Consider the following 21,303-nt stretch of genomic DNA (forward strand, 5'->3'; position numbering starts at 1 on the left):
CGCAAAACGTTCGCATTGAATAAGGGCCCTATTCCACCGGACGATTATCGTTAGCATAATCGTTAACGATTAACGATCTCAAACGACCGCTATTGCGAAAGACCTGAAAACGTTCACTCATTTCCATGGAACGATAATCGTTACTTATAATCGTAATTGCGATCATTTCTTCTTCCGTATTTCTTCGCTATTGCGTTCGTATCTATTGCGAACGACCGAACGATGTCTTATTCAATGCGAAGGATTTGCGAACGTTTTGCGAACGAGCAACGATAAAAATAGGTCCAGGTCTTATAAAGCGATCAACGATTTCTCGTTCGGTCGTTAATCGTTACTGCATTTCAACCGAACGATTATCGTTTAGATTCGAACGATTTAACGATAATCTGAACGATAATCGTCCGGTGGAATAGGGCCCTAAGACATCGTTCGGTCGTTCGCAATAGATACGAACGCAATAGCGAATAAATACGGAAGAAGAAACGATCGCAATTACGATCATAAGTAACGATTATCGTTCCATGGAAATGAGTGAACGTTTTCAGGTCTTTCGCAATAGCGGTCGTTTGAGATCGTTAATCGTTAACGATTATGCTAACGATAATCGTCCGGTGGAATAGGGCCCTAAGGGATGGCTGAAAAGGGGTTTAAATGTTACGTCCCAGTCATGTGTTTATGGGCAGAAATAGAAAGCCCAGGAACGCCATGTTACGCCTTTATCCACAGATTCTGCAATAGTTCTGGGAAATCTTTTCCTCTCAGTATTAAGTAACTAAATACATTGCTGTACCACAGCTTGGAAAGATTAGACATTACAATGTCGCCCAAAGGTACACCATTCATATGGCTTCATGCATTTGTTTCCAGAACCACAGCATGCCCCTTCACCTATAAGAGTTCAAGTAGTTGGGGTGGTGGTGCAGGAGATTGTGGGGGTCACAATGCTGAAACCCCCAACCAATACTCTAATCCAGGGATGGGGAACCTTCGGTCCTCCAGCAGTTGCAAAACTACAATTCCTATCATGCTTGGACAGCCTTTGGCTGTCCAAGCATGGTGGGAATTGTAGTTTTGCAACAGCTGGAGGGCAGAAGGTTCCCCATCCCTGCTCCTAATCCTATAAAGATACAGTTATGGTAATTCCCAATTACTTATAATTATTTTTTTTTGTGTGATTGGAGAGACTCTTCAAGGGACACTCCTAGGTGGTTTCCTAGCAATTCATCTGTATGAAAGGCGATCCAGCGTGGGGCTGAATTACTGCATGGCTTTGGTGGTTTAAGCTGCAGATGGAAAAACGAGGATAATCTTTTAGGAATGACGTCTGGATTACTATGAATTGGAATGTGTAGCAAGACATAGGTTGACTGAGAACTGTGAGGCTTTTTTATAACCTGTGTATTAGTGGGGAAAAGAGCTCTCTGTGTATTTCAATCTGGCCTTGTCCTAGCACCAAGAGTGAATGCACTGGCCCTTCTTTTATCGTACAGTATGTCAGGCTCTGTTCACACTGCTGTCATGCTTTCCATCATTAGGATGGTTGGTTATGAACAGTTGTTTAGGCTTATTTATTTATTTTTATTTATAAAATGGGGAAAGTGGGGTGATTTAAAACTTTATTAGGGGAGGGGATTATTTATTAATAAAAAAAAAACATTTATTTACTTTTTTACACACATACTAGAAGTCCCCCTGGGGTTAGGGTTATTCCCCCTGGGGGGGCTTTCTATTATGACTGCTCTGATCTCTCATAGAGATCTATGCAATATAGATATACTGCATAGATCCATGAGATAGGCACTCTATTGCTTTCGGCTGCTATAGCTGAAAACAATAGAGTGCCGAGCTGGGATCAGCGCCATTACGGCGCAGACACCGGCCAGTATCAGATGCGGGGATCGCGTTGCGGGGGGGGGGGGGGCAATACCCGCCCTAGACCACCAGGGAAGGGGGACAGTATGTATTTAGATGCAGCTGAGGTGAGTCCATTCTATATGAGCGTCAGACTCCTCTCAGCAGCGAGCGCGCCTGGCTTCCCACAGTGATATCTTAGTCCCGAGATCGGCTCCAGGAACGGGACTTCGGGAACGAGGTGAGTATAAGGGGCTCTAGCGGGGTGTCGGCCGGGCTCTCACCCAGCACGGGGGGTGACAGGTTCCCTTTAAGTGTTTGGTGGCACTAAAGAGAATGATTGGAGCACTGGCAGTGGACCCGCATGGCGCACTGTGTGATCCCATTGTTCCCATTCTTATGTTGAACCCATTGCTCTCTGGATGGGGTTAATAATTTAAGACTGGAATACCCCTTTAACTGTATGTTGGATAAGCGTCATGCTTCCTGTTCTCACAGCCTGCGGCTCTTGTCATCTTGTCACCAACAAATGTCAGCCGTGGGTTTATTACTCTCACCTACACAGTTGTAGCGTAAGGCTGCTACTGAGCTCACATGTCACATGGCAGTGATGCATCATAGGACATAACCAAAACCAAGAAGAAGGAAGGAACTGATGTCCCATCGTACAGTCTGATGTAGACATCATTGTAACATATATACACTGCTCCCGCATTGTCTAGTCGAGTCACATGTGAATAATACTTTAAGGCCATGTTGACATGCTGTATAAAAGACTTGGCCGTTTGTTCTGCATTGGAACATTGAAATAGCCTGAAATTTTGCTGTTGGTTTGGTACTTCTCGCTGTTTTCATTTTAGCCGTATAAAGAGGATGCTAAAATGCTAGTGAAGGTTACAGCCTTTGTTTAAAATAAAAATATATTGTTATCTCACAGACCCTTTGACAAATCAGAGCTGTCATCTTTCAGGGTGAGCACCTCTTATATCCAGGGAGAGGGAAGAATTATATTACAAATGTTTCTTGTAGAAAACAATAATAATTTTCAATAATTAATAGATGTGAAAGAACATAAGTCACCAGTGACCTCCCTAACTGAGCTAAGAGGCGTCCAAAGTCTGACGTTCTGATATCGGGGACCAAGAGTGATGCAGTATCACTTACTGTATAGGTGCTCTTTGTATTCTGTAGTAACTTGCTCACATATAAAGTAGAGCAGAGAGCAGGTGATGTCTCATTCTACTGATCAGTCAGGGTCTAAACCCTCACACCCTAACCGATAAAAACTTGTCTGTTTCTCATGACTTTTACATTTTGAATAAGTTTTCTGGGGAAAATATATTGATAATGTATGATTAAAGGGGTTATCCAGTGCTACAAAAACATGGCCACTTTTACCCCTCTCTTGTCTCCAGATTGGGTGGGGTTTCAAACTCCGTTCCATTGAAGTAAATGAAGCTTAATTGCAAACCACACCTGAACTCAAGACACGAGAGCGGGAAAAGTAGCTGTTTTTGTAGCACTGGATAACCCCTTTAAGTGTGAGACAGCAGGAAGCAGACAGCGCTGTGAATTGTATAGTGGCCATGCAGTGTTACTGCAGTTCAGCCCCATTTTATGTGAAAACTGAGCTGCAGTAACTAGCATAGCCACTACACGGCGCCATCTGCTTCCTGCTGTATTTCACTGCGTATGGTGGCCTTGGCTGCTTGATGCCAGATGGTGGAATCCCACCCATGTTTTGCTTTGAAAACTCCTTTTAATTTCCATAGTAGTTCATTTACAGGGTGATATTTGAATAGAATTAGCAAAGCAGTATTGTACCTATTGACGTAAGTCACGTGCTATTTAGCCTTATGTTACCGGGGTATCCACATACAGTAAATCTGTCACTGTACACAACCATCACCATTTTTGGTAAGTGCTGTTGCAAAGTTCTGATATAAATTACATTTTGGATTGTTTTCATCCTCATTTGTGAGTTGAAATCTGACAGGTCGCCATTGGCTGCTGCACCACTTTTCCCCTTTGCACCAGTTTTGATAAGTTTGCACTATATCCATTCACCAAAGTTTTTGTTGCGTTTCTTATGTGTCGTTTAGGTGTCCGCCTCGCACGTTCCTGCCAGCTTTATGCAAGATCTTTCTGGATGAGAGCGCCCCTGACAATGTGCTTGAGGTCACCGCCCGCGCCATAACATATTACCTAGATGTATCTGCTGAATGTACCAGGCGCATTGTGGGTGTTGAAGGAGCCATAAAAGCACTCTGCAATCGCCTCGTTGTGGTGGAGCTTAACAATCGTACCAGTCGGGATTTAGCCGAACAGTGTGTGAAGGTGGGAAATACTATTGTTTCTTATGTGGTTGAGAAATTATTTCCTGTTATTTATATAGCACCGACATGTTCTGCAAAACTGTGCTGAGATTTTTTTCCATCAAAATCGGTCAGATAATATATAACCGTATTCATGTTCCTCTTCAGGTGTTGGAGCTGATCTGTACGCGGGAATCGGGTGCGGTATTTGAAGCAGGTGGATTGAATTGCGTCCTCACTTTCATCAGGGACAGTGGCCATTTAGTTCACAAGGACACTCTGCATTCTGCTATGGCGGTGGTGTCCCGGCTATGTGGCAAAATGGAGCCACAGGATGCTTCTTTAGAGACCTGTGTCGAGTCTCTTTCTAGCCTTCTGAAGCACGAGGATCATCAGGCAAGTTTTCGTTGTGTTTTGGGTGGAGAAAATTTGGAGAAAGAGAGAAAATTTGGGGGTAAAAATATGTTTCTTTAACTTTCTTTGACTCTCTTTAGGTGTCGGATGGTGCACTGCGATGTTTTGCTTCTCTGGCAGATCGATTTACACGTCGGGGTGTTGATCCAGCACCATTGGCTCAGCATGGACTTACGGAAGAACTGTTGTCTCGTATGGCAGCAGCTGGAGGAACTGTTTCAGGACCCTCCTCTGCTTGCAAGACAGGGCGCGGTACTAGTGGTGGCCCCTCAACTTCAGGAGACTCTAAAATCAGCAACCAGGTCTCCACAATAGTCAGCCTACTGTCAACACTGTGCCGTGGATCACCTGTTGTTACACATGTATGTTTCAGCGATGAGGCCTTTTATTTATTTATTTTTATTATTTAGCGTGCCAGGCTTAATCTGAATGTACTTGTTTTCTTGGTAGGATTTGCTTCGGGCTGAGTTATTAGATTCAATGGAGAGTGCTTTACTGGGTGATGAAAGATGCGTTCTTGACACCATGCGACTCGTAGACCTGCTGCTGGTGTTGCTGTTCGAAGGTCGCAAGGCTTTGCCTAAGTCTAGTGCTGGGTCCACCGGGCGCATCCCAGGATTGAGGCGGCTGGACAGCTCCGGAGAACGTTCCCACCGTCAGCTTATCGATTGCATTCGTAGCAAGGATACAGATGCCCTTATAGATGCCATTGACACAGGAGGTAGGCATATAAGAAGCTGGGGATTTTGCAGAAGCAACAAAACTTTTACTCAGTATGAGATCTAGTTCTCTATGATCAGAGATCTGGTCATTTTCAGTTAACTTATCGGGGAGGACTTTTCTGACTGATCTGGCATTAAAGTCTACTTGTCCCCATTCTGGGTTCTACCTGTAAGTTGCGCATCACTGTTAGGGTGGGTTCATACAACGGAATTGGAGCAGATAACTGGCTGCGGATTTCGCAGCAGGTTATCCGACCCTTTTTCATAGTGTGAACGCACCCTAACTGGTAGATCACAGAATAGTGACAAGTACACTATGATGCCAGATCAGTCGGAATACACACGGAAAATTACCTGAATATAGTCACTAGCTGACTACGTTCTGGCCATTGAAATGAAAGAGGGCAGTGTTTTTCTGAGAACATATATGTCAGCACCTGGTTTTGAAACTTCTAATGCAGCTTTGCTTTTGAGGCACAAGTCATGATGTGAATGAGGCCCTATTTAGGGCTAAACAGCCTTCCCCGTGTGGTCATGCAAAGAGATAGCCATGACTCCCAGAATTGGACTCTCTCCTCCCCCCCCCCCCCCCCCCCCCCCCCCAAGCATAGAAAAAGCAGGGAGTTAAATGAATGCACTACAAGTTAGGTTGCTCTCTTTACCGCTTTACCATTCATATGTCGGCACCTTTCAAAATAGGATGCCGACATGTATGAGCACAGACCCCATGAGCGTTACAGCGACAGCTGACACCAGTACACTAGCTGCTTCCTGTGGAATGTCTTGTTCAGCATGTTTAGTAATGTTTCAAATTCATCTCAAAGGTCCTGTCTGTTGTTGTCTATGTCCATGAGGCTTGCTGGAAAAGCTAAATGCTGTTAAAAATATCTCAGGCAAGATGGCAGCCCTCATAGCAATGTACAACCATAAAAATGAAATAAAATTGGTCTATTATAGATCTGTAGGGTAAAGGGTTTGAAGGGGATTTGCCTGTTTTGAGGTCTTGTTTTTCCCCTTCCTGCAGCATTTGAAGTGAATTTCATGGATGATGTTGGACAGACCCTTTTGAATTGGGCCTCTGCTTTTGGCACTCAGGAGATGGTAAGCTTATACTCTGAGATATGTCGTAACTGAGAGGCGCTCAGCTGCTTATAACAATGTGGGCTTTCTTTTAGGTGGAATTCTTATGTGAACGAGGTGCTGATGTCAACCGAGGTCAGAGGTCATCTTCTCTACATTACGCTGCTTGCTTTGGGCGACCTCAGGTGGCAAAGGTAGGAAGTTGTGAAAGTGAAACTGGTAGATTTATCTCTGGACTGAAACCATCACAGGGAATTGGGTCATTGGATTGGCACGGCTTTAGGAAAGCCTTCCGGGGTGGTCAGAGTATTCAATGGGCAGATTAAAGCTACATAATACAAGTGACCTCTCTCCTGACATTGTGATCTCACATTGCGATTGCCACAGTGTTGTCAGGAAAGATCACTGCTTGCCAGACCTAAAGTGTTAGAGATTTAGTTCAGAAAACTTTAAAGGGGTAGTTCAGCAACAACGACAAAAAATTCTTTCAAATCAATTGGTGTCAGAGATTTGTGATTTACTTCTATTAAAAAAATCTCAAGTCTTCAGTACTTATCAGCTGCTGTATGTCCTGCGGGAAGTGGTGTATTCTTTCCAGTCTGGAGAGCAGGAGAGGTTTTCTATGGGAATGTGGTACTGCAGCTGTAGCTGTGGGAAAGAGTTAAAGGGGTTGTCCGGCGCAAAAAAATTATTCACAGAATAACACACATTACAAAGTTATACAACTTTGTAATGTATGTTATGTCTGTGAATGGCCCCCTTCCCCGTGTCCCACCACCCCCACCCGTGTACCCGGAAGTGTGGTGCGCTATACTCGCTTGTCACGTGCCCACCACGGTCTCCGATCCTCAGCAGTGACGTCTTCTTCGGGCGGCCGGCGGATCTTCCCGAGTGCCGGCCGCCCTCTGCAGCGTCATCCGAAGCTCAGCCGCGATTGGCTGAGCATAACTGTGCTCAGCCAATCGCGGCTGAGCGGCTGATGACGCGTCCACGTCATCAGCTGCGATTGGCTGAGCACAGTTATGCTCAGCCAATCGCGGCTGAGCTTCGGATGACGCTGCAGAGGGCGGCCGGCACTCGGGAAGATCCGCCGGCCGCCCGAAGAAGACGTCACTGCTGAGGATCGGAGACCGTGGTCGGCACGTGACAAGCGAGTATAGCGCACCACACTTCCGGGTACACGGGTGGGGGTGGTGGGACACGGGGAAGGGGGCCATTCACAGACATAACATACATTACAAAGTTGTATAACTTTGTAATGTGTGTTATTCTGTGAATAATTTTTTTGCGCCGGACAACCCCTTTAAATACATTACTGGTGCTGTGATGTACAAAATGTATTACAACGTTTCTTTAAATTCTAATGTGCTCTGATATATTTTTAACATTTTTGTTTTGTTTTTGTGTCTCTAGACTCTTTTACGCCATGGAGCTAATCCAGATCTGCGTGATGAGGATGGAAAGACTCCGCTAGACAAAGCACGGGAGCGGGGGCATAGCGAGGTGGTTGCCATCTTACAATCTCCAGGTGTGCAACCTATTTTCCAGTGTCATCATTCCACAAATTGTACGCCGAAAATACTTATGGGTTTTTATCCCACACAGGATTTCAAGGCATTCTGCAATGCAAAGTGTGAAATCCTTCTGTAAATCCAGGCCCAAATCTGCCTGTAACCCAAGCCGATTTGTGTACTGACAAAATCTGGGACAAAAAAACATGGGCCGCATCTTAACTCCCTTTTTTTTTTTTTTTTTAATCGTCCTTTTTTTCCCATTCTTTTCTGTATGTTTCAGGGGACTGGATGTGTCCTGTTAACAAAGGAGATGAAAAGAAGAAAAAAGACTCTAATCGAGAGGAAGAAGAGTGTAATGAGCCAAAGGGAGACCCAGAAATGGCTCCAATATACTTGAAGAGACTGCTGCCTGTTTTTGCTCAAACTTTCCAACAGACTATGCTCCCCTCAATCAGGTACAGTTTATATTCTGCCCTCAATCAGGTACAGTTTATATGTTGTATCTATCAACTAGAGATTCTTTATATGTTAAATCCTTTTTAGATGCTGAGACCTATTTGCCAGCAGTGTATCTCTAAGGGATCAGGGTTATGTGACTTGTTCTCTTGTCCCATTTGATTTATCTTAAGGATCAGTGTTGACTATTAGTAAATAGTATCTTTAGGATCGGATATTTTGCTTCTTACAGGAAAGCCAGCCTTGCTTTGATCCGAAAGATGATCCATTTCTGCTCTGAAGCACTGCTGAAGGAAGTTTGTGACTCTGACGCCGGACACAATCTACCCACTGTCCTTGTTGAGATTACTGCTACTGTTTTAGATCAGGAGGTGAGTTCTTACAAATATCTCACTACTTTTGGTAGGTTTTATTCTTGCATATGATAAACTTTCCTTATGTTTGTATTTCTCTTTGTTCAGGATGATGATGATGGTCACCTTCTAGCACTTCAGATCATCCGAGATCTAGTAGATAAAGGGGACGACCTGTTTCTTGATCAGCTAGCAAGACTTGGTGTTATAAGTAAAGTGTCAACTTTAGCCGGACCTACCTCTGATGATGAGAATGAGGAAGATCCTAAACCAGAGAAGGTGAGTAATATCGCTACAAGGAATCTGAATGTTCGCATTAGTCACACAGCCCTCATACCTTATGGCCTATTAGGGTACATGAACTCAATATAGAGAAGTTATAATTTAGGATACATCTTTGTTACACTAGGTGGTTATAGTTGCGCAGTTAGTCATGATAGGAGACCTAATTCATGGAATTGTTTTTAAGTAATATGCTAAGATTGATTTCCAAGATTAATTTTGCCATTATCCCTAGGAGGATGAGCCACAGGAAGATGCCAAAGAATTACAGCAGGGCAGGCCTTATCACTGGAGGGACTGGTCTGTTATTAGAGGACGGGATTGTTTGTATATCTGGAGTGATGCTGCAGCACTAGAATTGTCCAATGGAAGCAATGGCTGGTTTCGCTTTATTTTGGATGGAAAACTTGCAACCATGTATTCAAGTGGAAGTCCAGAAGGGGGCTCTGATAGCTCAGGTAAATGCAAATTCTCCCGTGTTTAATGTTTTTTTTAGCCTAATAGTGACCCTTGTAGCATGATTTTTCTCTTTTTTTTTACCTCAATGTATAGAAAGCAGAAGTGAGTTTTTAGAGAAGCTTCAGAGAGCTCGTGGCCAAGTGAAGCCCTCTACTTCCAGTCAGCCTATTTTATCTGTCCCTGGGCCAGGTAAACTGACTGTGGGCAACTGGTCCCTCACTTGCTTGAAAGATGGAGAAATTGCTATCCACAACTCTGATGGACAGCAGGCAACCATATTGAAAGAAGACCTACCAGGCTTTGTGTTTGAATCAAACAGGGGAACCAAGCACTCTTTTACTGCAGAGACCTCACTGGGTAAGTGCCGAGTGTATATTTTTTTTAATTTTTAAGAGTTTTTTTTTATTATCTCTAAAATTTGGAAATTACATGGTGTAGAAGCCTGTTAACAGTAAACTCCGTCAGCAAAACTTTTGACGTGACTCTTTGACATGTATCCTTTAAATGAGTTTTCTGGGATTTTGGAAGACTACTTAGAGGTTGCCCACCTAAAACTAACTTGTCCCCTTTCCACAGCATAGGGGACAAGTAAGAGATTGTATCCCCCATTTTTCTTACATATCTTACGACACTATGTATTGTCACACTGTGTCACGTCACATTATGTCTTGCAAGGGCACTGAAAGGTGTTGTCTAGGTTTTTGTGTATATAAAGAATAAATCAACTTATAAGGTTATATCTTACAAAGGTTTCAGTCATCAGGTTATATGTTTAAGTTGTAATTCATCAGCACTTTCAAGAGCTCTGCTTGTTGTGGGTGAATTTAGGGTAAACAGCAAAATTTTGGAACTGTTCAGCTTTCATTTTTCCTAATTGGTTTAAAGAAAACCTGTTATCTCTTTTATGCTGCCTAAACCGTGAGCAGTCTGAATGGTCTCCAACGGCTTTCCCTGTTTAGGTATAGGGACAGACTTATCATTCAAGGCCAGAGGGTGGATCAGGCAGCGTGAAAGTAATGACAGGTTCCCTTTAGGAAGTTAATACTAAGCTCTGTTTTTTTGCTATTTTATAATTATGTAGTGTATTTCTTATCAGACCTTTTGAGGTGATACTAGTAAAAGAAAAAGCTGTGCAGTTTGTGACAAATGGGTCAAAAATGTGCTTGAGACTTTACCAAAAGCATTGTGTTTCAGGTTCAGAGTTTGTTACTGGCTGGACAGGAAAGCGAGGTAGAAAGCTCAAGTCTAAGTTAGAGAAAACAAAGCAGAAGGTATGTAATCCATCACTTGCATATGTTCTTCTAATACAACGCTAAACCCAGAAAGCCCCTGACTGTGTATCATAATAGGTACGGACAATGGCAAGGGATTTGTATGATGATCACTTTAAAGCGGTGGAAAGCATGCCACGTGGTGTGGTGGTCACTCTCCGAAATATCGCCACACAATTGGAGTCATCTTGGGAGCTTCACACTAACAGACAGGTCTGTACAAGCTTAGTGCTATGTAGATTTTGGTGATTGGTCTTGTAGAAAATCTGCAACTAGTATTCTTAGGGCCCTATTCCACCGAACGATTATCGTTTGCATAATCGTTAACGATTAACAATCTCAAACGACCGCTATTGTGAAAGACCTGAAAACGCTCACTCATTTCCATGGAACAATAATCGTTACTTATGATCGTAATTGCGATCGTTTTTTATTCGCTATTGCGTTAGTATCTATTGTGAACGACCGAACGATGTCTTATTCAATGCGAACGTTTTGCGAACGAGCAACGATAAAAATTGGTCCAGGTCTTATAAAGCGATCAACGATTTCTCGTTCGGTCGTTAATCGTTAACTGCATTTTAACCGAACGATTATCGTTTAGATTTGAACGATTTAACGATAATCTGAACGATAATCGTCCGGTGGAATAGGGCCCTTAGTCTGCCATATGTAACCTTTAAGCTGTGTCCACGCATAATGATGTGTAGAGGATTTCCAGCTTGGATTCCTCCCCAAAAAATCCACAGCACACAAACATACTTGACCCTTTGTATTTTGAGATGATAAATCCCAGGGAAAATCAGCAGGAATAATGTGCATAGTATTACTGCAAGAAAATTCTATCGTGTGTGAACCAACCCTTAAAGATTGGATGATTTCCGCTTTTAGTGTATCGAAGGTGAAAATACATGGAGAGATCTAATGAAGACGGCCCTGGAAAACTTAATTGTGCTGCTGAAGGATGAAACTACCATATCTCCCTATGAAATGTGCAGTAGTGGTCTAGTGCAGGCTCTCCTCACTGTGCTTAACAATGTACGTATTTCAAGATGTATGGGGTTTTTTGTTTTTAAAGTCTGCTGGCTTTACCGCAGTGTTCTCTGGCTCTGTTATGTGAGATCGTTACTGTTCTTTGGCTTACTGTTGTGTAATTTTTGTGTGACTGTAAATTGATGCATCATATTTGTCAATTTCCCAAAAAAAAAAAATAAGGCAGCAGTTCACACTTTTAACATGTCAAAGACATAGGAGGATGAAGTTGCACTTACTAAAAGCTCCCAACTTTTCTCTGTTGGAGGCAAAACAGATGACCACAAATGAGCAGTGCAGGGATGAAACTGATGTGGTCTCCCACAGGGTTTTTATTCTGTACTGCACCTCACTAGCAATGTCTAGGAATATGTTCAGGGATGCCCCAGATTATGTCAAAACCCAGACGGGATCCTTAGAATAAATCTCAGCCAAATACACGGGTGCAAATGGTGAATGTTTACATCAATGGGAACAGGGAGACAAGCCTTCTAAAACCTGGGTTATGTTATTTAAACTCTTCTGTTGTCGTCTTAGAGCGAAGATTTTGATCTGAAGCAGGATTGTGGACAGCTGGTAGAAAGATTGAATGTCTTTAAAACTGCATTTAGTGAAAATGAAGATGATGAAAGGTATGTATAGTATTCCAGGTGTTCAACCCTCCCAATATCCTTAAAGAGAGAGACCCCCTACCAGTCTGATAGTGACTGTCTGAGAATGTGTGATCACTAGAGATGAGTATTTGATTACCGGTGGTTGAAGAAGTTTGATGCAGTCCTAAGGCTGTCTGAAAAATATGCATGCAGCCATAGGCTGTATCCTTGTTTTCCAAGTCTCCCTAGGGCTGCATCCAGCTTCTACAGCCACCTGTAATCCAAATGATGCACGCTCTGGTTTGGATGTACCTGATCGTGCTCGAGATTTGCTCATCTCTAGTGAGCTCTGCAGCCCCTTCATTGTTTACCTTTGCTCACCTCTGCATCCGCTGTACTATTAGTAGTAGGGGTTCCAGGTTCCACTATGATAGTATGGCAATGCAAAGATCACCATGAGTGAACAGTAAAGAGGCTGCAGTGCTGTGGCCCTGTTAAACATATGATAGGCAAAGGTGTTAATGTTGATTGCCTAACCTGACATAAGTCATAGTTACATAGTTAAAGGGAACCAATCAGCCCGTTTGGGCTGATATGGTTCCCTTGAGCATTGTATAAAGCACCTGGAGCGGCCCCGGCACGTACCGGCCACGGCCGCAGCAGGTGCTTTATAACAGAGAAAATTACTTTTATTCCCCGGCTCGTGACTAGATACGAGCGGGCAAGTAGTCGTCATGGTGGGCGGCTCCCCGCTGGTATGAAGTCACTGCGCTCTGCCTGTCAGCGCGCTCAGAGGGGATGATTGACAGGCAGAGAGGTGCGTTACTGGCCTCTCTGCCTGTCAATCATCCCGCCGAGCGCGCTGACAGGCAGAGCGTTGTGACTAGATACGAGCAGGGAGCCGCCCACCATGACGACTACCCCGCTTGTATCCAGTCACGAGCCGGGGAATAAGTCATTTTCTCCATTATAAAGCACCTGCTGGGGCCGTGGCCGGTACGTGCCGGGGCCGCTCCAGGTGCTTTATACAATGCTAAAGGGAACCATATCAGCCCAAACGGGATAATTGGTTCCCTTTAATATGGTTGAAAAAAGACACATCCATCAAGTTCAACCAAAGAGGGGATGGATACAGAGAAGGGGTGAAAGGTTCTATACATATGCATTTATATTATTTTGGTCTAAGAACTTGTCAAGGCCGGTTTTGAAGCCCTCTACTGTTTTTGTTGTCATTAATTTTTTTAAAGCTGGATAACCACTTTGAAGGCTATGCACACCTTTACCACTAAAATGAGGCCTTGTCTTGATGAAAAATATCCTGCGATTTAATGTGTACAGTTATTTATCAGAACTGATTCTAAATTTTTACAGACCACAAACAAACGTAATACTGACTGCAAGATGTCTCTATCTTCCTCACGTGCCTGACTTGCTTCTGGCAGGGAAAGTAAGCCAGCGGCAATTCCTAATCTCTATAGTACAGCCATGAGCAGATGACTGACAATGCAGACATTTATCATAAGCTTCAATCTCTATTAGATTGTGATACATCTATTCATATGAATATTAAATGTGTATTATAATTTTGTTTTCTAAATTTCTGCATTATTTTTGGTTTCTTTAGTCGGCCAGCAATTGCATTGGTCAGAAAATTGATCGCAGTGCTTGAATCTATAGAGCGGCTGCCACTACATCTGTATGATACACCAGGATCAAATTACAACCTACAGGTAAATGATGGTTACGGCAATAAAAAAGATAAAATGATGAGCAATATAAAAAAGTAAGAGACACACATTTTGGGAGGGACATTAAAAAGTGCATGTTTTATGTTTCTCTTACTACACCTATGGCTTATGGTCGGCTGTTATTAAAGGACAGAGGTTCCTCTATATTCCGTGCTGTGGTGAAACGGGGTTTTACAGGAACTTTTTGATGTTTTTTTTTTTGCTCTAAGCTTGACCTTGCAGAAACAACTTTATTCTTTTTAGAAGCACAAACGTAGAAGGTGATGTGGAAAGATCTTTCAATGGAATATGTCTTTTTTTATTATATATTTAGACATGTGGTCAAATCCTTTTCTTTCTTTGTTTCTTTGCCCAGATCCTAACTCGGAGGCTTCGGTTTAGACTGGAGCGTGCCCCTGGAGAGACGTCTCTTATCGACCGCACTGGTCGCATGCTGAAGATGGAGCCACTGGCAACTGTGGAGTCCCTAGAACAGTACTTACTTAAAATGGTGGGTTAACAATTGACGAATGACACTTGACAAATGTTAAATTACAACTATCTTGGGAATTTCTTAATTTGAGGTATCTATAGGATGTACAGAAAGCTAGGCAGTTCTAAATACTCAGGAGTTAGTACGCTATATCCCTCAGTCTCTTACCTCAGAGCTCTGAGAGATGTTTTGACCAATGTCCTGTATTCACCCTTCCTCTTTTAAGGTCAGTAGTGGGAAAGGCTTGTTAAATAGATTAACTACATTCCATGGGAAGTATTTTTGAACGTGTAAATAGTTTCCCTTTAATTTCAGGTATCTGTGCTTGGATCTTTAGATTAGGTCTTTGTAGCTCTTTGTTACCAGGGCTAAGAATCTTTATGCCTTGACAACAATTCTGTAACAAATACACAGATTTTATATAACCTTCTTTTGTGACCTTTTGCAGGTGGCTAAACAGTGGTATGACTTTGATCGCTCGTCCTTTGTATTTGTGCGCAAGCTGCGCGAAGGGCAAAGTTGCATATTCCGACACCAGCATGACTTTGATGACAATGGAATCATGTATTGGATTGGAACCAATGCAAAGTAAGTCAGTGATGCAGAGGTATTGTTTAGTAGTATTTGCTCAACCTCTCTGATTCTCAAGTATGTTTGTATGCAAAGTTATAACTTAAAAAAAAAAAAAAAAAATAGATGGATTATATATAAAGTCTTTGAGCCATTCTCCTGTATAAGTAGATGGTGGATGGAGAGAAACTGTGTTCAACTGATTTGCGGGTGTCTCAGCATGATGAACTATATTAAGTTTTTTTTGTATTATTTTTTATGATCGCACCACTAAGCTTTTGTACAAATAGATTACCTATAATGTGATCAATTTATTACTTATTTATTTACTGTAAGCTGTATCTGTACCTTAAAGGGGTTGGCCACTTTATAGCTAAATAGTTCAGTATACAGTATTAGTAGGTGTACTCACTGTATATACTGACAACAGCTCCCTGTGTACCTCATAGAGCTTAAATCAGACCCCCCCCTCCTCCAGACTGCACTGCCCCGCTCTGTTTTTTCTGTCCATAAAATGGCCGACATGGAGGAGCATGTGACCATGCCCCGCCCCCTGTGTCCTCCATAGACATATACAGCCTCAGTGGTGGACACTGGGGGGCGGGGCACGGTCACATGCTCCTCTATGTCTGCCATTTTATGGACCGTAACAAAACAGAGCAGGGCAGTGCAGTCTGGAGGAGGGGGGTCTGATTTAAGCTCTGAGGTACACAGGGAGCTGCTGTCAGTATATACAGTGAGCACACCTACTAATACTATAAAGTGGACAACCCCTTTAAGTAAAAAGTTATCTAAGTGTACATTGAAATATAGGCATATGAAGTTTTTTGTGTGCCCTTGGTTTTTATGTATTCAAAAAATCGCTATTGTCATTTCACTCATTTGTTACCTTTGGTCCCATTTCAGAACAGCCTACGAATGGGTGAATCCGGCTGCATATGGCTTGGTGGTGGTTACATCATCTGAAGGCCGCAACCTGCCATATGGACGTCTTGAAGACATCTTGAGTCGTGATAGTTCTGCCCTAAACTGCCATACCAATGATGACAAGAGTGCATGGTTCGCCATTGATCTTGGGCTGTGGATCGTACCATCTGCCTACACTCTGCGTCATGCCCGTGGTTATGGTCGTTCTGCACTTCGGAACTGGGTCTTCCAAGTTTCCAAGGATGGCCAGAACTGGACAACTTTATACACTCATGTAGATGATTGCAGCCTAAATGAGCCTGGGTAAGTGATGTGTTTATGAACTTGATAAAAAACGTTTATAAGAAGCAGTTGCATTTAAAATGTCTGAGCAGAAAGAGTAGATTAGTGTGATCATATGCTTGTTTTAATGTTCCATGCACACACTATTGCACATTGTGGTGTAATATATGCGTACATGTATAAATGACATATTGTTTGCTTCTGTTTAAGTTCCACAGCTACATGGCCATTGGACCCACCAAGAGAGGAGAAGCAGGGTTGGCGGCATGTCCGAATGAAACAGACAGGGAAGAATGCTAGCGGGCAGACCCATTACCTCTCCCTCTCTGGCTTTGAATTGTATGGCAGTGTTACTGGAGTATGTGAAGACCAGTTAGGTATGTTGACAATTATGGTTCATAACAATTGACTGGAATGCTTTTACATATTTGACACCACTTTTGAGTATTGCACATATTACCACTTTGTTGTCAAAAGTGCAACCGCTAATTGAGTCCAATTCAGTATTTGTGAATTTGCTTACAATGTGAATGTCGTTCAAGAGGAAGTTAAAGGGGTTATCCAGCGCTCCAAAAACATGGCCACTTTCCCCCTACTGTTGTCTCCAGTTTAGGTGGGGTTTTGAAACTCTGTTCCATTGAAGTAAATGGAGCTTAATTGCAGACCACACCTGAACTGGAGACAACAGTTTTTGGAGCGCTGGATAACCCCTTTAATTTGAGAAGTGCTTTGAAATCACAAAGTGTCCTCTTCATCAGATCGGTACTGCTGACCAAATGAGTGAAGTGTTTAGATTCTCATTAACATCTTGTATTTAATACACTTCTTCAAGGTTGAATACCAGTGCAGCGCTCTTGAATACGGCATTCCGCCTTTGCATCACTTCTAGCTGTAGTAATTGACACAGATTTTATTTTATTTTTTTACCCATTGGCACTACTCATCGCGCAGTTATTTTAGTGATTTATGTTAAGTGTATTAGTAATTTTATTTTATTTTTTTCACAGTTGTGTTAGAGTAAACTTGGTCTTAATTTTTTTTTTTTTTTTTAATTTCCACCCTGCTTAGGTAAAGCAGCAAAAGAAGCAGAAGCCAACTTGAGACGCCAGAGACGTCTGGTGCGTTCCCAAGTTTTGAAATACATGGTACCTGGAGCAAGAGTCATTCGTGGTATTGATTGGAAGTGGAGAGACCAGGATGGCAGTGCTCAGGGAGAAGGCACTGTAACAGGGGATCTGCATAATGGTAGGTATACCTTATGCCTATTCTCAGCATGCCACAGAGTGTCTTGTGCTTTCTGTTGGTGTTAAACACGAGTGATGCCCCCCCCTGGCACTTTAGACTTTAAGTATTACTTATATCTCAGTATTTGTCATCCTCCCTACTCATGCTTCACTTCTTTGATACTTTTTTTCGCTGCTTCATATATAATACAATTTACATTTTTTGCTTTAGGTCTTAAATTTCTTCTCTGTAATATAATCCTTGTTCTTACATGATATTACAGCTTTTTCATACTGGTTTTGCACCAGTTTTTAATTCCAATCATTTCCGCTGTTTGATATTAAATTGAATACGCTATACGCTGCTTTTGTGCCCGTCTTGTCTAGAGGTTGTGTGGTGTTCCCTTTGACAGCCCAACTTGGGCTAGTTTTTGAGAGGTTAGCGGTTTGCTTATGGCTTTTTCTCTGCCTGATTCCAATCAAATCTTTTTTTGCTGTCTGCTCTTCCATCTTACACGCTACTATCCCTTTCCAGGCTGGATTGATGTCATATGGGATGCCGGTGGCTCTAATTCTTACCGCATGGGCGCGGAAGGAAAATTTGACCTGAAGCTGGCTCCAGGTTATGACCCAGAATCTGCAGCGTCATCCAAACCTGTTTCATCCACTGTTGCAGGCACACCACCTTCCTGGAGCAGCTTGGTGAAAAACAACTGTCCTGACAAAGCGCCTCCCCATTCCTCTTCAACTTGCACAGTTGCTGGAGGTGTGACTGGTTCCTGCAGTCGCAAAGGGAGCAGCAGCTCTGTCTGCAGTGTGGCAAGTAGCAGTGACGCCAGTGTGACCTGTGCCAAGACAGAGCGAATGGCAGAGGAGCAAGGCTCTGATCTACACCATGATCCAATCCTTGTGCTGTCTTCTAACCCAGCAGCCCCTGGCTCTTCAGCTTGCCCACCAGGAGGAGAGCAGGTGGGTGAAGGAGAGCGAAAAACTGGAGAAGCACCTGCTATATCTATGGGCATGGTGAGCATCAGCTCACCTGATGTCAGTTCTGTATCAGAGTTAAGCAACAAGGAGGCTGCCGTTCCCAGACCACTGGGGTCCTCTGCTAGCAACAGGCTTTCAGTCAGTTCTCTGCTCGCCGCTGGAGCTCCAATGAGTTCTAGCGCCAGTGTTCCCAACCTATCGTCACGCGAGACGTCCAGCCTGGAATCCTTTGTAAGAAGAGTTGCAAATATTGCAAGGACGAATGCCACCAATAACATGAACCTCAGTCGAAGCAGCAGCGATAACAACACCAACACTCTGGGACGAAATGCAGTGAGCTCTGCCAGTGAGTATCAGAACTGGGGACTTCATTTAGGGAATATCTATGCATTGTTATTGTGACACCCGTGTTACGTCATTTTATGTAAGTTGACAAATGAATACATGATGAGGTCTGGTGTTGTGTGTCTTTATTGACTTTAGATGAGCTTGGGATCTGTGGATGTCATAGATGAAGTTAATATTTTTTTATCATTGTGTTTTCCCTCCCAGCCTCTCCGCTTATGGGTGCTCAGAGTTTCCCTAATTTGACTACAACAGGAACTACATCTACTGTTACAATGTCTACATCCAGTGTTACTAGCAGCAATGTCGCAACAGCCACCACTGGCCTTTCTGTAGGTCAGTCCCTCAGCAATACTCTAACTACTAGCCTAACCTCCACGTCCAGTGAAAGCGACACCGGCCAGGAAGCAGAATATTCCCTTTATGGTAAGCCGAGTCAAGTGGTACGTTTCCTTTATGCAGGGCTATCTTTTATATGTTCTTTGTTAACGATACTTTCATATCTTGTCTTGTACAGATTTCTTGGACAGCTGTCGGGCAAGCACTCTTCTGGCTGAGCTGGATGATGATGAGGATCTTCCGGAGCCAGATGAAGAGGATGATGAAAATGAAGATGACAATCAAGAAGAACAGGAGTATGAAGAAGTTATGGTGAGTTATCCCCTAACGCAGAATTGGCTTAGTTGGGTAGAGGGTGGTATTCATGTACACATTTTGACATCCTTTCTTGTGGTGGGTAGGAGGAAGAAGAATATGAGACTAAAGGTGGCCGCCGCAGAACATGGGATGACGATTATGTGCTAAAAAGACAGTTTTCAGCTCTGGTACCAGCTTTTGATCCTCGACCTGGGAGAACAAATGTTCAGCAGACCACAGATTTGGAGATACCAGCTCCAGGTATGTACCTAGTAGGGGGCAGCTTGTTACGTTACTTAGATGATGGATGTGGCAGAACAAAAGCATACTAGCACACGCCTTTTAAAGTTTTTAGACTGTGAAAAAGAAACCATTAAAGTGTACCTCTCGCTTTAGGGAACATTTGAAAAGTCCTGGACACATACCAAGTTTTGATCATCTGGGTCTTGAAGCGCCAATCATCATAAAACTAAGTGGGGAGAGAAGAGTGTGGTTAAACACTTTTATCCTTGCTTTTCTCGATCGGTTGGGGTCGGGTCCAAACCCTTAGACCCTGACTGTTCAAAACTTTTGATATGGCTCTACACCATAGCAAGGATTTTTCATTCCTTTTTCCCTGGTCTTTTGTTGCAGGTACACCTCACTCTGAACTCCTGGAAGAAGTTGAATGTGCTCCTGCCCCTAGGCTTGCTCTTACCTTGAAAGTGACAGGTTTGGGAAATGGACGTGAAGTAGAGCTTCCACTCAGTAATTTCCGCTCCACCATCTTCTACTATGTGCAGAAACTACTGCAGCTGTCGTGTAATGGAGCCATCAAATCTGATAAACTGAGACGGATATGGGAACCTACATACACGTAAGGAGGGCGTTGCATGTGATGGGAATGCTAGATACATTAATTTTGTTTCTAATGGATTCTGCTGGGGTTAGCCTGTGCACACTGGGGTATAAACTTGTCATTGATGAAGCTTAGGGCCTGCACACACTTGTCTGCTGTGTTGTCCTAGATGAAAACAACAAGATGCAACAAGCTGTATCAATTGCATCTAACATCCAAGTCCCATAGGCCGAAATTGGACACTGCAACAGACCTGTGGACCATTCGGCATAGTTTCCCTCTGTTATTGTTTTAGCAGATCAAAACACATGGCATGCTGAATGCGAGCTAGGTAGCAACTATGCAAGATTGTTGAAAACAGATGAAAACCCTATCCCTACTTTTTTTTTTTTTTTTTGCTAGGGAAATGTATATTAAAAAACAAAACAATCAGATGATCTATAGAACATCATGGTATTGTCTGTTTTTATTGCCTCGTTCTATGAGAGCAAATGTTATCCTTATAATAGTCTTCTATAGTTTGTGAGAACATTTTATATCTTTTATGCCTACGGCTAATGGAAAATACATGATTTGTGCTGGACTATTGTTGTCAGGTGTCTAAATAAATCTGCCCATATTTTATTCCATGATACAGAATTATGTACAGGGAGATGAAGGAGTCCGATAAGCAGAAGGAGTCGGGCAGAATGGTAAGTTTCATCATACTGATGATGTACACCTGTTATATGACAATTAGAATGAAGATTACTGCAAATAACATAAGGTTTTTCCGCATGTCTGTGGTATTTTGCCATTGTACGTATGGTATTTGCATTGAGTTAACCCACAGTAGCAGGTGAATGAGACTGTTGCTGCTAACAGTAACTCCTATTAACAATGGTTTCTTGACATGGCCCGGTAACACTATCTTACCTACCTGAAGCTGCTACA

At 42.9% G+C, this 21,303-nt stretch overlaps 1 protein-coding gene across 4 annotated transcripts in view; it reads left to right on the top strand.

Moving 5' to 3' along the window:
* Positions 1 to 21,303, top strand: part of HECTD1 (HECT domain E3 ubiquitin protein ligase 1) — a 49,539-nt gene that overhangs the window by 19,618 nt on the left and 8,618 nt on the right. For 2 of the 4 annotated variants that reach the window (XM_069951199.1, XM_069951201.1), the window contains exons 3-30: positions 3,954 to 4,188; positions 4,335 to 4,562; positions 4,661 to 4,942; positions 5,031 to 5,301; positions 6,327 to 6,403; positions 6,478 to 6,576; positions 7,796 to 7,910; positions 8,177 to 8,351; positions 8,585 to 8,723; positions 8,814 to 8,984; positions 9,223 to 9,445; positions 9,540 to 9,803; positions 10,641 to 10,717; positions 10,796 to 10,930; positions 11,609 to 11,755; positions 12,287 to 12,381; positions 13,967 to 14,072; positions 14,446 to 14,580; positions 15,011 to 15,150; positions 16,039 to 16,362; positions 16,552 to 16,718; positions 17,410 to 17,586; positions 18,100 to 18,897; positions 19,104 to 19,322; positions 19,414 to 19,547; positions 19,637 to 19,793; positions 20,166 to 20,388; positions 21,008 to 21,062. In XM_069951199.1, coding sequence (XP_069807300.1) covers positions 3,954 to 4,188; positions 4,335 to 4,562; positions 4,661 to 4,942; positions 5,031 to 5,301; positions 6,327 to 6,403; positions 6,478 to 6,576; positions 7,796 to 7,910; positions 8,177 to 8,351; positions 8,585 to 8,723; positions 8,814 to 8,984; positions 9,223 to 9,445; positions 9,540 to 9,803; positions 10,641 to 10,717; positions 10,796 to 10,930; positions 11,609 to 11,755; positions 12,287 to 12,381; positions 13,967 to 14,072; positions 14,446 to 14,580; positions 15,011 to 15,150; positions 16,039 to 16,362; positions 16,552 to 16,718; positions 17,410 to 17,586; positions 18,100 to 18,897; positions 19,104 to 19,322; positions 19,414 to 19,547; positions 19,637 to 19,793; positions 20,166 to 20,388; positions 21,008 to 21,062 — 5,368 coding nt within the window. The remainder of the gene's footprint in view (positions 1 to 3,953; positions 4,189 to 4,334; positions 4,563 to 4,660; positions 4,943 to 5,030; positions 5,302 to 6,326; positions 6,404 to 6,477; positions 6,577 to 7,795; positions 7,911 to 8,176; positions 8,352 to 8,584; positions 8,724 to 8,813; positions 8,985 to 9,222; positions 9,446 to 9,539; positions 9,804 to 10,640; positions 10,718 to 10,795; positions 10,931 to 11,608; positions 11,756 to 12,286; positions 12,382 to 13,966; positions 14,073 to 14,445; positions 14,581 to 15,010; positions 15,151 to 16,038; positions 16,363 to 16,551; positions 16,719 to 17,409; positions 17,587 to 18,099; positions 18,898 to 19,103; positions 19,323 to 19,413; positions 19,548 to 19,636; positions 19,794 to 20,165; positions 20,389 to 21,007; positions 21,063 to 21,303) is intronic. The other 2 variants (XM_069951200.1, XM_069951202.1) reach the window with 2 other exon arrangements.

Source organism: Dendropsophus ebraccatus, chromosome 13, assembly GCF_027789765.1.
Source record: "Dendropsophus ebraccatus isolate aDenEbr1 chromosome 13, aDenEbr1.pat, whole genome shotgun sequence".
In the NCBI taxonomy this organism is placed as follows: Eukaryota; Metazoa; Chordata; class Amphibia; order Anura; family Hylidae; genus Dendropsophus; species Dendropsophus ebraccatus.